The sequence below is a fragment of the Aythya ferina genome (genome assembly GCF_964211825.1).
Source record: "Aythya ferina genome assembly, chromosome: 33".
Lineage (NCBI taxonomy): Eukaryota > Metazoa > Chordata > Aves > Anseriformes > Anatidae > Aythya > Aythya ferina.
Genome location: NC_140330.1, coordinates 1,051,112 through 1,063,190, shown reverse-complemented (window position 1 = coordinate 1,063,190; position 12,079 = coordinate 1,051,112). Strand labels below are relative to the sequence as shown.

The window sequence follows — 12,079 nt, the reverse complement described above, 5'->3', positions numbered from 1 at the left end:
AATGAGGAAGTTTGGGGGTGCAGAAGTGCCCCCCCATGAGTAGGTTTCGGGGTGCAGGAACCCCCCCGGGGCAGATTTAGGGGTACAAGACCCCCCCACACAGGTAGGTTTAGAGGCACTTGTCCCCCACCCCACTCTCAGCCCCACAAGCAGGTTTGGGGGCACACAAAACCCCAAATGGGGAGGTTTGGATGTGCACTGCCCCCTCCCGGGCAGATTTGGGGGTGCAGGACCCCCCCATGGGCATATTTGGGGGTACAAGATCCCCCCCCCCAGGCAGGTTTGGGGGTGCTGAGCCCCTCATCCTACTCTGACCCCATGGGCAGGTTTAGGGGTTCAAAAAAAAAAAACCACAAAAGAGCAGGTTTGGGGGTGCAAGACACCCCCCCAGCCAGGTTTGGGGCTGCACCCCCCCCCCAAAACAGCAAAATTTAGGGCCGCAAGACCCCAAATCACTTCCAGCCCCCCAGCGAGGACGGCAGGATTGGGAACGCGCACCCCCCAACCCCACTGCCAGCCCCACAGCGAGGTTTTGGGGTGCGCAGCCCCCCCCTTATGGTGCTCCCAACCCCACAGCAAAGCCTGGAGGGTTAAAGGGGGGGGGATTTGGGGGCGCCCAGCCCCACACCACAGCTGCCGCTCGCCCGTGCTGGCCCCCGGGGCCCGGCTGGCCGCAGCCACCCCATTGCCTCATCGCCTGAGTCACGGCCCCGCTGACCCCATTTTCCCATTTCCTGGCAAATATTTACCACGGTTTCTGCAGTAACAGGGCCCCCCCCGGACGCCCCCCGGCCTTTGAGCCGAGCCCCCCGACCCCATATGGCACCGCAGCCCCCTCCCCAACCCCATGGGCACCTTGTGGCAGCGCCCCTAAACCGCCCCGGGGGGGGATATGGGGTCCCCGTGGCAGCACCTCGCTATAGGGCCGCAGCGCCGCGTACCCCCGTTTGGGGTTTTTATTTGTTTTTGGGGGGGGTTATGGGCAAAGGATGGGGGCTGGGGGCGGTGGGACCCCGCTATGGGCTCGGGGAGGCTGATCCCGCCGCCACGTGACGCCGGGTCCTGATCCCATAAGAGCCTTTGGACTCGAGGCCAGCGCAGCCATGGCCGGCCCCGCGCCCCGCACCGTCCTCGTCACCGGCTGCTCCTCCGGCATCGGCCTGGCCGTGGCCGTGAGGCTGGCACAGGACCCCCAGCGCCGCTTCCAGGGTGAGGAGGGCGACCCTCGGCCCTAGAAATCCTTTTGGGGTCGGGAGGGTGAAGGGTTTGGGGTCCCACCTTGCTGCGCTCACCCCAACGAGGGCACCCTCGGGGTTTCTTCCTCCGCGTAGCGCCCCAAAAAATTTCACGCCCCCTTTCACCCAGGTGTCCCCCATGTGCTTGGGGACGCGAGGACACAGGGACAGGGACAGGGACGGGGTCAGGGACGGCACCTGCAGCACACACCACGCTCGGGGCCGGTGTTTGCAGCACCCGAGCGGACCCACACGGGGTCCCCGCACCCTATGCTCGACCCCGTGCCCCCTGCTCACCGCGTCCCCTCACCCCGTGCACCCCGTGGCCGACCCTACAGCGGGGATTAGTCTCCGGGAGAAGGATTTAGAGGCTTTAGAGTGTTACCAAAGCAGCTTAGGGGAAAAAGGCCGCCCGGGTTTGGCTCTCCAACCCTCGGCCCTACAACTGCGGGGTTCCCCGCAGTCATCGCCACCATGCGGGACCTGAGCAAGAAGGGGAAGCTGGAGGAGGCGGCGGGGTCGGCGCTGGGCAAGACGCTGAGCATCCAACGCCTCGATGTCTGCAGCGACAGCTCGGTGGCCGAGTGCTTGAGCAGCATCCCCGGGGGCCGGGTGGACGTGCTGGGTGAGGACAGCGGGGTTAAGAGGGGGTGTATATGGGGGAAATGGGGACCAGGATTGGGTTCTGAGCCCCCTCCGGGGCCGCCGCAGTGAACAACGCCGGCGTGGGGCACGTGGGCCCCGTGGAGAGCATCAGCGTGGAGGAGATGAAGCGCGTCTTCGAGACCAATTTCTTCGGGGCGGTGAGGATGATCAAGGCCGTCCTGCCCGAGATGAAGCGGCGCCGCAGCGGCCACATCGTGGTGGTCAGCAGCGTCATGGGGCTGCAGGGTGAGGCCCCGAAGAGGGGGACGATGACGACGATGGTGGTTTTGGGGGGGCTTCGCCCACCCCAGACCCTCTTTTCCTTCAGGGATCGTCTTCAACGACGTCTACGCCGCCTCCAAGTTCGCCGTGGAGGGGTTTTGCGAGAGCCTGGCCGTGCAGCTGCTGCAGTTCAACGTCTTGTGAGCACCAGGAGACCTCGGGGAGGGGGGAGAATAGGATCGGGGGGACCCCGCAGAGCCCCCCCTGAGCTCCCCACACCCTTACAGCGTCTCCATGGTGGAGCCGGGCCCCGTCAACACCGACTTCGAGCTGAAGCTGATGGAGGAGGTGGCGCGCTCCGAATTCCCCGGCGCTGACGAGGCCACGGTGCGGTACTTCAAGGACGTCTACCTGCCGGCCTCCCACGAGATCTTCGCCACGCTGGGGCAGAGCCCGGCGGCCGTGGCCGAGGTGCGAGGAGGACAGGGTGGGAAGGGTGGGGACACGATTTGGGGCCATGCCTTCGAAGGGGACCCTCACCACCTCGAGGCTTAGGCGGCTTCATCCGTCCCCAGGCTATGGTGAGCGTTATCGGGGCGCGGCGGCCGGCGTTCCGCACGCAGACCAACGGGCTCTACACGCCGCTGGTGGCCCTCAAATACGCCGACCCCTCGGGGGACCTGTCGGTGGGCACCTACTACCGCCTCCTCTTCCACTACGGGACCCTCTTCCACCTCAGCATGGCCGTGCTGCGGTGCCTCACCTGCGGCTGCTTCCGCCGCAGGATCGCCCCGCTCTGAGCGCGGCGGGGGTCTTGCTGGGGAAAAAAAAAAGTGGGGGGGGGGGTCTTCGGACCAACGGCGGCCCCCCCCCCTTTGTTGGGATTGGGGTTGGGGAGGTGGTGGGGGCGCTGCCCTGAGCACCCCGGTTGCGGGCAGGGGGGTGAAGGGATGGGAGAGGGGTGGGGGTCCCGCTGGGGCTCGGCCCTCTGAGGTGTGGGGAGGGGGTCGGGGAGGCTTGGGGGGCAGCGAGGAGGTGGGGAGGGGGCTTGGGGACCGGTGGGGGGAGGTTTTGGGGGGCCTCAAAGGGTTACGGGGCTTGGGGGGGGCGGAAACTGGAGGTATTGGGGCATTTCTGTGGGTTTTAGGGTGTTTGGGGGGCAGCTCTGAGGGGCTTTAGGTTCAGGGAACCCTAGGGCAACCCCAGGGGGGGTCTCTGTTTTTTTGGGGGGGGAAGCTTTGGGGGTTTTTAGGGGTGTTGGGGAGTCCTGAGGAGGCACGGGGGGGGGGGTCTGGGGTTGTTGGGTGTTTGGGGTAGTGCCAAGGGGAGGCCTGAGGGAGCTTGAGGGGGGGCTTGGGGGGCGCTGAAGGGGCTCTGGAGGGGTTTTAGGGAGTTCTGAGGGGGTTCTGAGGAGGTTGGGGAGCTCTGGGGGGTGTCTGGGGGTGTTGGGGACCCCTGGGGGGGGCTCTGAGGATGTGGGGAAGGGGCTCTGGGGGCATTGGGGGAGTCCTGGGGGGACTTGGGGGATGTTGTGGAGACCTGAGGGGGGCTCTGAGGATGTTGGGGAGCCCTGGGGGGGCTTTGAGGGTTTTGGGGTGTTTGGAGTAGTGTCAGGAGGAGGTCTGGGGGGGTTCTGAGGGTACTGGGGAGCCCTGGGGGGGCTTTGGGGAGCCCTGAGGGGGAGTCTGAGGATATTGGGGAGCCCTGAGGGGGCTTCAGGTGGCTCTGAGGAGGGGGGGCTGAGGATGTTGCTGGCTCTGGGGGTATTGGGGAGCCCCCAGGGGGGCTCTGAGGACGTTGTGGAGCCCCGAGGGGTTTTGGGGACCCCCGCGGGGGGCTCCATTAAAGCTGTGACTTCACCCCCCACTGCACTGAGCTTTGTGCTGGCGGCTACACGGGGGGGGGGGCTCGGGGCCAGGCCGGGGACCGGCTGAGAAACCCCCCCCGGTACCCCCGGGCCTCGGAGGCCTCCGGGGGGAATTTTGGGGGGGTGGGGGGGCCGCGTAACCATGGTAACAGGGGGCGGAACGCGAGGCGCGGGCTCGGGGGCGCGTCGGACCGGGGGACCGGCCGGAAGTGACGCAACGGGGGAACGCTTCAAGGGTGGCACCGGAAGTGGCGGCGGCCGCATGGTGGCGGCGGCGGAGGAGGAGGAGGCGGCGGGGAGATGGGGAGGCCCAGCAAGGTCGGGGGGGGGGGGAAACGGGAACGGGACGGGGGGCACGGAACCGGGGAGGGGGTCGGGAACGGGACCGGGAGCGGGATTTGGGGGTCACGGGGCCGGGGGGGAACCGGGGAAGGGGCTCGGGACACCGGGACCGGGACCAGGCCTCGGGGAGGCGCTGGGCCTGGGGGGCTGGGGGGAGCGGGGGGGGTCGGGGTTGGGGCTGGGGGAAGCGGGGAGGGGGCCGGGAACGGGTCTGGGGGAGCGGGGAGGGGCTGGGAGCAGGATCGGGGAAAGGACCGGGCCTCGGGGAAGCGGGGAGGGAACCGGGGAAGGGGCCTTGGGGAACGGCAAAGGGGCCGGGAGCCAGCTTCGGGGAGCGGGGAGGGGCTGGAATGGGGTGAAAGGACCCAAAATGGGCTGAAAGGGGGCAGGGAAGGGGCCAGGAGCGGGTCCTGGGGGCCACGGGGTAAGGGAAGGGACCAGGACCGGGCTTCAGGGAACGGGGAAAGGGCCGGGGGAACGGGAAGGGGCCAGGAGCAGGGAACCGGGGCAGGAACCGGGACCAGAACTCAGGGAACAGGCCAGGAACGGGCTTCACGAAATGGGGAAGGGGCAAGGCCATGCCTTAGAGAACGGGAAACCCAGAACCAGGCACCCCCTGGGGCACAGCACCCCCAGAACCGGGGCTCCGTCCTTCCCGGGGGGAAACACAGCATGGATTGGGGGTCCCGGGGAGGGCTGCACCCCCTTTCCTGCCCCTTCCCGGTCCTGACCAGTTGCCCCCACAGACCAAGAACCAGAAGAAGGAGCGGGCGGCGGCGGTGCAGCAGGCGCAGCAGGACTTCGGCACCGTCCCCCACTCCTTCGTCTTCCACCGCGGCCGCGTGGGCAAGAACGTGCGCCAGCTCATCCTGGACGTGCGCAAGGTGATGGAGCCTTACACCGCCCGGGCCCTCAAGGTGAGCACGGGGACGGATCCTGCCCCGGTTACCGGGCTCACCGGGAGCCTCCCGGGGGAAGGATTTCAAGGGTTTGCCCCTTTCCCCCGCTGCAGGTGCGGAAAAAAAACTCGATGAAAGATTTCGTGGCCGTGGCCGGGCCACTGGGGGTGACGCATTTTTTGGTCTTCAGCAAATCCACCTCCAGCATCAACTTCGTGAGTGGCTGCGGGTCTTTTTTGGGGGTGGGAGGGGACGATTTGGGGGGGATTTCATCCCTTTGCTGGCAGCTGCAGCTGATGACAAACTCCAGCTGAGCCTCGGCGCTGATTTTGTGCAAAGTAAACGCACTGATGCGGCTGCGGAGCTCGCTCCGGGGGGCTGAGAGTCGCCTCCCCCCCTGCTCATCGTTCCCTTTTTCCCCGCAGAAGCTGTTTCGGCTGCCCGGGGGCCCGACGCTGACGTTCAAAGTGATGCAGGTGGGTGTCCCCGTGCGCTGATTCCACCCCTGTTGGGTCGTGGAGCAGCTCCTCACCGCCCCGTTGCCCCCCCAGTACTCGCTGATCAAGGACGTGGTCTCGTCCCTCAAACGGCACCGCATGCACGAGCAGCAGTTCACCCAGCACCCGCTGCTGGTGCTCAGCAACTTCGGCCTCCAGCAGATCCACGTCAAGCTGATGGCCAGCATGTTCCAGAACATGTTTCCCTCCATCAACGTCCACAAGGTGAGGCGGGTCCAGCTCCGGCTCCGGGATCCCCCCCGCGGGGCTCGTTTCTCCTCCTAAAACTCCTCCTCCTCTGCCCGCAGGTCAACCTCAACAACATCAAGAGGTGTTTGCTCATCAGCTACGACGCCGAGACGCAGCTCCTGGATTTCCGACACTAGTAAGCACGGTGCTGTGTGCCTGGAAATCCTTTTTTCCCCCTCTTTTCCCTCGCTGCCCGGCCCTGCTCACCTCCTCCTCCTCTTCCTCGCCCCGCAGCAGCGTGAAGGTGGTGCCCGTGGGTGTGAGCAAGGGCCTGAAGAAGCTGCTGCAGGAGAAATTCCCAAACATGAGCCGCTTGGAGGACATCAGCGAGCTGCTGGTGAAGTGCGTGCGGGGCCAGAAGGGCTCGGAGGCGCCTTCCTCCCAGCCCCAACGCTCCTCTTCCTCCCGGGCAGAGACATCAACCTGTCGGAGAGCGAGGCCGAGCAGGACGGGACCCACAACACCCTGGAGCTGCCTCAAGCCTACGCCGGCCGGGGCAACATGAAGGCTCAGCAGAGTGCCGTGCGCCTCACCGAGGTGCGTGGGGAGGACCCCGGCTTCCCGACGGCGCCGTGGAGGCCGCGATCGTCCCGGGGAGCTCGGGGCTGAGCTGATTTTCTGCTCCCGCCTCGCCTAGATCGGGCCCCGCATGACGCTGCAGCTCGTGAAGGTGGAGGAGGGCTTGGCGCAGGGCAACGTGCTCTTCCACAGCTTCAGTGAGTGGCGCCGGGCTTCTCCCTGCTGAGCCTCCGCTGCTGGGGGGTTGAGGTCGGCGCCTGGAGCTCGGTTTTCTCCCCGGCAGTTCACAAAACGGAGGAGGAGGTGCAGGAGATCCTGGCGAGGAAGGAGGCGAAGCTGAAGCTGAAGACGGAGCGGCGGCAGCAGCAGGAGGCGGCCGTGGAGCGCAAGCGGCAGCAGCGGGAGGCTCACCGGTGAGGCGGGAGGGCAGGGAAGGGAGGAGAGGAGGAGGAGGCAGCGGGATCGGAGGCTGGGTGGGCACCGACAACGCTTTGGCAGGGAGAAAAGCCTCGCGGGGATCCGGAGGAAACGGCAGCAGGACGGCGACAGCGACGCCGAGGACCCCGGGGCGCCGGAGCAGCAGGATGCGGCCGGGCAGTCGGACGAGAGCGACGCCGAATATTATCGGCAGGAGCTGGGCCAGGAGCCCGACGAAGGTGAGTCCACGAGGGGCTGAGGCTCAGCCTCTCTTTTTTTCCTCCCTGCGTGGCTGATGAAGCGAAAAACCCTGAGCTTGCCGTGATCTCGGTTGCAAGTAAACGCGCTGACACCTCCCCCCGGCGCCAACGCCGCCCGGCCAACCCCTCTGCCCCGCTAAACTTCCCCTTTTTGTGTTTTTATTTTCGGCATCCGCCCGCCCAGATCTCTTTCCCAACCGCGCCAAGAGGCCGCGAGGCCCCTCGGGCTCTGCCGTGCCGCGGAAACGCCGGCGGCGCAGCCAGCAGGAGCAGCCCGGAGCCCCAAAACCTCGCCCGGTGGCACGAAAAAAGGGCCCGGCGCGGACGGACTCCAAGCCCCAAGGAGCAGCCGGGCGAAAAGCGGGACGAGGAAGCGAGCGGCCGGCCCGGGAGGGACAAAAGCACGGCCCCAAGAGGCGAGGGAAGCTGTTGGCCAGGGGAAAAATCATTTTCAGGCGGCCCGGGCACGGCAAGAAGGGGAAGCGCTGAGGCTGCAGCCGCCTGCCACGCGTGGAGACTGTGGGGGGAGAAGGAAGTGGGCACCGAGGGGGGGGGCCCTGCTCCTGCTCAATACACGCTTGGAATGAGCACGTGGTGCTGTGCTGGCCGTGGGGGGGGGAGCGAAAACGCGGGGTCAGCTTAATTTAATTAAGGTGGGGCGTGATTTAATTGGGCAGAGCTTGAGCTGCCCGCTTGTGCCAGCGGGAAGGGGACGGGGCCGTCACGGCTGGGGTTTTGAGGTGGCTCGAGAAGGGGAAGCGCCCGTCCCTGCCGCGTTTCCTGAGCCTCGGTGCCCCGGGGTGGGGTGCTGGGAGGAAGAGGAGCACGAAGGGCACCGGGGACAGCGTGAGGAAGAGCGCGGCTGCCACCTCAGAGGGGACAGTGAGCACTGGGAGCGGGCGCAGAGCCACAACGGGGTGAGTGGGACGAGTTTTGGGGCTGCAGGGGACGAAGCACAGTCCTTGGGGTGCTCAGCGGGACAGGGGGACGCATCCTACCCCCCAAAAAACCCCAAAGGGGCTCGCTAATCCTCCCCAATCCGCCTCCAACCACCCCACGCTGAATCAGCGACCCTAAAACCACCCCCGGCATGGCCAACGCCACCTCGGGCAGCCCCTGCTCCAACTTCAGCCACTCGCAGGAGGCGCTGTGGCCGGTGCTGGCGGCCCAATTCCCCCTGGCCCTGCTGGGCAACGCCTTGGCCGTGTTCCGCTTGGCCCGCGAACGCCCGTGGCCGGCGCCCGTGGTTTATTCCTTCCACCTCTCCGTCAGCGGCGCCCTCTACTCGCTCTCCCTGCCCGCCCTGGCGGCTTATTACCGGCCTCCCAAACGCTGGAGCTACGGCGCCACGCTCTGCAAGCTCGAACGTTTCCTCTTCAACTGCAACCTCTACGGCAGCACCTTCTTCGTCGCCTGCATCAGCCTCAACCGCTACCTGGGCATCGTTTACCCGCTGCGGCTCCACGGGCGGCTGCGTTCCCGGCACGCCCAAGCGCTGAGCGCGGCCGTCTGGGTGCTGGCCGCGGGGCTCTCGGCCCCCACCTTTGTTTTTTCGGAGCTGCAGGAGGAGGAGGGGACGGTGGAGTGCTTGGGGAGCGCAGCGCGGGAGCGCCTGCCCCGTTACATCCCCTACAGCCTGCTGCTGGCGGCGCTGGGCTGCGCGCTGCCCTTCCTGCTCACCGCCTTCTGCTACGGCGCCGTGGCCCGCGTGGTTTTTCGCAACCCGCACCTCAGCCCGCTGGAAAAACGCAGGATCGGGGTGCTGGTGGGGGCCAGCGTGGCCCTTTACGCCTTCTCCTACCTGCCCTACCACGTCTTCCGCAACCTCAACCTGTGGAGGCGCCGCCAGAGGCCGGCCCTGGAGGACTGCGGCGTCTCGCGGGCCGTCCACGCCGCCGCCCAGCTCGGCAAAATCCTCGTCAACTTCAACATCTGCCTGCACCCGCTGCTGTACGCCGCGCTGGCCGACAGCGTGCGCTGCTGTTGCTGCTGCTGCAAGGAGCAGGGGGAGAGCCTGGAGCTGCAGCCCCGGAGCGCGGCGGGAGCACGGAACGGGGGCACGGCCCCGCCGCAGGGCGCCGCGAGGCCCTCGGGTGAACGTTTTCCACCCGGAGAGGTGGGGGAGTAAAGGTTAAAACGTCGGCGTCGCGTCGTGGTGCGACTTTTGGGGCGAAATTGCTTGTTTTTTTTAGGCTGAAAAGCTTAGGAGGGTAGGAAGAGAGGACGCAGCGGCGTAGTGCTGTAGTATTTTTATTTCGAGGGGCCTGCTGCGCAGAGGGGAGGCAGCGGGGTCAGTTGGTGGAGGGTCTGCGGAGGAAAAAAAAAATGATGGGGTGAGGATGGGAGCAGCCAGAGGTAAGCCCCCAGCACCCCTAGGTGCCCCCCCAGCACCCTTGGGTGCCCCCCGGCACCCTCCTGTACTCACTTGGCCCATTCCACGTTGAGGATCAGGTGATCGTAGCCGAAACCAGACACCCCGGCGATGGCACGGGCCGCGTCCTCGCGGCGGTGGAAGCTGATGAAGGCAAAACCCTTGGGGAAAAAAAACGAGGGAGAGGGGTGAGGAGGAGGAAGAGGAGGTGTGGAGGAAGAACAGGGAGGGGTGGCGCCCCCCCAAAAATCCCTCCTGACCCCACCTTGGACTGCCCCGTGGCCTTGTCCTTGGCCAGGTAGATCCTGGAGATGGAGCCGAAGGGGCGGAAGAGCTCCTGCAGGTCGGTCTCACGCGTGTCCTCGGACAGGTTGGTGACGCGGATGGTGGCGTTGTCGTCGGCTGGGGGGACAGGGGAGGCTCAGGGGGGAGCAGGGGACACTCGGGGGGGGGGACAGGAGGCCGAGGAGGCCGAGCCTTACCCCTGCGGTTGGGCTGCATGGACTCCCCGCGGCGGCTGGCGCCGTCCCTCAGGCTGGGCGGCACGTACTTGCCCGTCTTGCTCTGCTGAGCCTGCACCGGCTCCGGCTCTGCGGGCAACAAAAAAAAAACAAACAGGAGGCCTGATAAAACCCCAACCGCCCCAAAATTCGGGCAGGGGAGAGCCCCAAGAGGAAGGATTTGGGGTGCCGTACCTCCGGGCAGCTTCTCCTTCTCGCCCGTGGACAGCCCCAGCTGCTCGGCCAGCTCCTTCTGCATGGGGCCCAGCGTGTCCTTGTAGGGGCAGCGCGTTGTCCAGTGGTCGCCCTTGCAGATGCGGCACGAGACGATCTTCTGGCCCTTCAGCTTGTTCATCGGGTCCTCCTCCTCTTGGCAGTTGAGGTCCTGGGCGCAAGGAGAGGGCTCAGCACCTTTTGGGCCCGTTTAGGGGCTCCCCGGGGTGTCCCCCCCCCCTCGTCCCCCAGCCTCACCTCCTTGCTCGTGATGAACGTCATGAAGACGTCGTCGCTCACGGTGGTGGTGGCCACGTTCGGGCCGGGGGCGTCGAACTCCGAGTTGCCAAATTTTTTCCAGTTCTGGGGAAAAACGAGGCAGATTGGGAGGTTTTCCTCACTCACGCTCCCTTCCCAAACCGTTCCAAACGCAGACCGGGTAAAAAGCAGCAGCTCCTGGAGCGCTGCCTTCTGCTTTTCCCTTTTTCTACGGAAGAAAATCCATCCTGCTGCTACCCTCACCACAAAAAACTCTCACCTTCCGACGTGCCACCGCCTTGGAGGCCTTCCTGGTTTCGATGCGGAAGGTGCGGATGATCTGGGGAAGGGTCACAGAGACGATTAACGCCCCCAAAAGCAACGAGGGGGAGAGAGACAGCAAGGAGAGGCCCCACTCACCTTCACCTTCCTCCCATCCTCCTCCTCGCGGTACTCCGTGATGGTCTTGATGTTGCCATTGATGAGCTCCTTTGGGGAGGGCAGCGGGCCTGCGGGGTGGGGAGCAGTGACTGGGCTGCCCGGGGGGGGGTTTAAGGGCAGGGGAAGAGCCCCCCCCCCCCAGGGATTTTAGGCAGCTCTTACCTCCCTTCAGCAGCTCGGCCTCAGCGCTCAGGCTCCCCCCGAGCACCCCTGTCAGGGGGATGTCCTTCAGCAGCTCGCTGGTGATGCATTTGTCTGCGGGAAGAGAAGTGGAAAATCATCGCTGCCAGGGTTTGGAGTGAACAAAGCAAAAGGGGAAAGCACCCTGCTGCTTTTGTGGGGTCTGGTCGCTGGTTTTATGGGATCGTGGCAAGTAGAGCCTCTCCCAGTAGGGAGGAGAGGAGCCCCACGCTCTCTTCTGGGCACAAAAAAAGCCGAAATGCTTTAAAATTGCAACAATCAGGCTTCCTCCGCCCCTAAAATGGGCGACATATGGGTGGTGAGAGGAGCGCTGCTCTCTGTCACGGGTCACACACAGCCCGCTCCCTCTCTCAGTCCTGGAAAACAAGGTTGGGAGCCCCAAACCGAGCCCTGCGGGGGATTTGAGGGGGATTTGAGCTTTTTTTTGAGAAAAAAAATCCGGGGGGCGGCGGGGGGAGGGCAGGGAAGCCGCCCCCCCCCGCCCCGATCACTCACCGTCTTCTCCTCCCTCCTCTTCCACCTGGTCGGCCCAGCTGGGCTTCGAGCTGCAGACACAGCACAGCGTCAGGCGCCGGCCCCGCTCCCCCCTCCGCCATTTTGAGGCCCCCAAACCCCCCCCCCCCCCCGGGCTCCGTCCCCGGGCCCCGACTCCCCGCCGCTTCCCTTCAATGCCCCCCCACGGGCCCCGATTCCCTCCCCCGGCCCCCGATTCCGCTTCCCGAGCCCCGATCCACCCCTCCAGGCCCCCTCCCGCCGCCCCGGGCCCGGCCCCGCTCCCTCACTCGTAGTCGCCCGTCGGCATCGCCCCGCCGCTTCCCTCACGCGTCCCCACCGGAAGGGAAGCGCTTCACTTCCGGCCAGCCGGGCCTCACTTCCGGTGCCGGGAGCCGGCTGCGCGGTGCATGCCGGGAAGCGGTTGCTAAGCAACGGCCCGCGGGGGAGG

General features: G+C 66.2%; 3 protein-coding genes across 4 annotated transcripts; 2 read left to right on the top strand and 1 right to left on the bottom strand.

The window, feature by feature from the left end:
• Positions 1–1,063: 1,063 nt before the first annotated feature.
• Positions 1,064–3,009, top strand: RDH8 (retinol dehydrogenase 8). The gene is made up of 6 exons (XM_084501671.1): positions 1,064–1,209; positions 1,699–1,860; positions 1,947–2,126; positions 2,209–2,302; positions 2,390–2,573; positions 2,678–3,009. The coding sequence occupies exons 1-6, from the start codon at positions 1,104–1,106 to the stop codon at positions 2,900–2,902; spliced, it is 951 nt and encodes a 316-aa protein (XP_084357797.1). The 5' UTR covers positions 1,064–1,103; the 3' UTR covers positions 2,903–3,009.
• A 1,140-nt stretch (positions 3,010–4,149) lies between these two features.
• LOC311425670 (suppressor of SWI4 1 homolog) lies at positions 4,150–9,321 on the top strand. Its single transcript, XM_084501614.1, has 13 exons — positions 4,150–4,287; positions 5,058–5,228; positions 5,324–5,425; positions 5,636–5,686; positions 5,762–5,932; positions 6,016–6,092; positions 6,191–6,298; positions 6,370–6,493; positions 6,594–6,672; positions 6,759–6,888; positions 6,974–7,131; positions 7,337–7,636; positions 8,214–9,321. Exons 1-13 carry the CDS (start codon positions 4,270–4,272, stop codon positions 9,278–9,280), a joined length of 2,556 nt encoding a protein of 851 aa, XP_084357740.1. The 5' UTR covers positions 4,150–4,269; the 3' UTR covers positions 9,281–9,321.
• A 65-nt stretch (positions 9,322–9,386) lies between these two features.
• On the bottom strand, positions 9,387–12,025 carry EIF3G (eukaryotic translation initiation factor 3 subunit G; the record flags this gene model as incomplete). 2 transcript variants are annotated; one of them, XM_084501669.1, is made up of 11 exons in its annotated part: positions 11,919–12,025; positions 11,632–11,681; positions 11,098–11,190; positions 10,915–11,003; positions 10,775–10,834; positions 10,495–10,599; positions 10,219–10,408; positions 10,006–10,113; positions 9,789–9,925; positions 9,578–9,684; positions 9,387–9,459 (listed from the first exon to the last, which is right to left on the bottom strand). In XM_084501669.1, the coding sequence occupies exons 1-11, from the start codon at positions 11,936–11,938 to the stop codon at positions 9,444–9,446; spliced, it is 975 nt and encodes a 324-aa protein (XP_084357795.1). In that variant the 5' UTR covers positions 11,939–12,025. The 2 variants fall into 2 exon arrangements, with proteins under 2 accessions (XP_084357795.1, XP_084357796.1); XM_084501670.1 differs by lacking the exon at positions 9,387–9,459 and having other exon boundaries at positions 9,574–9,684.
• Between the last annotated feature and the right edge of the window lie 54 nt (positions 12,026–12,079).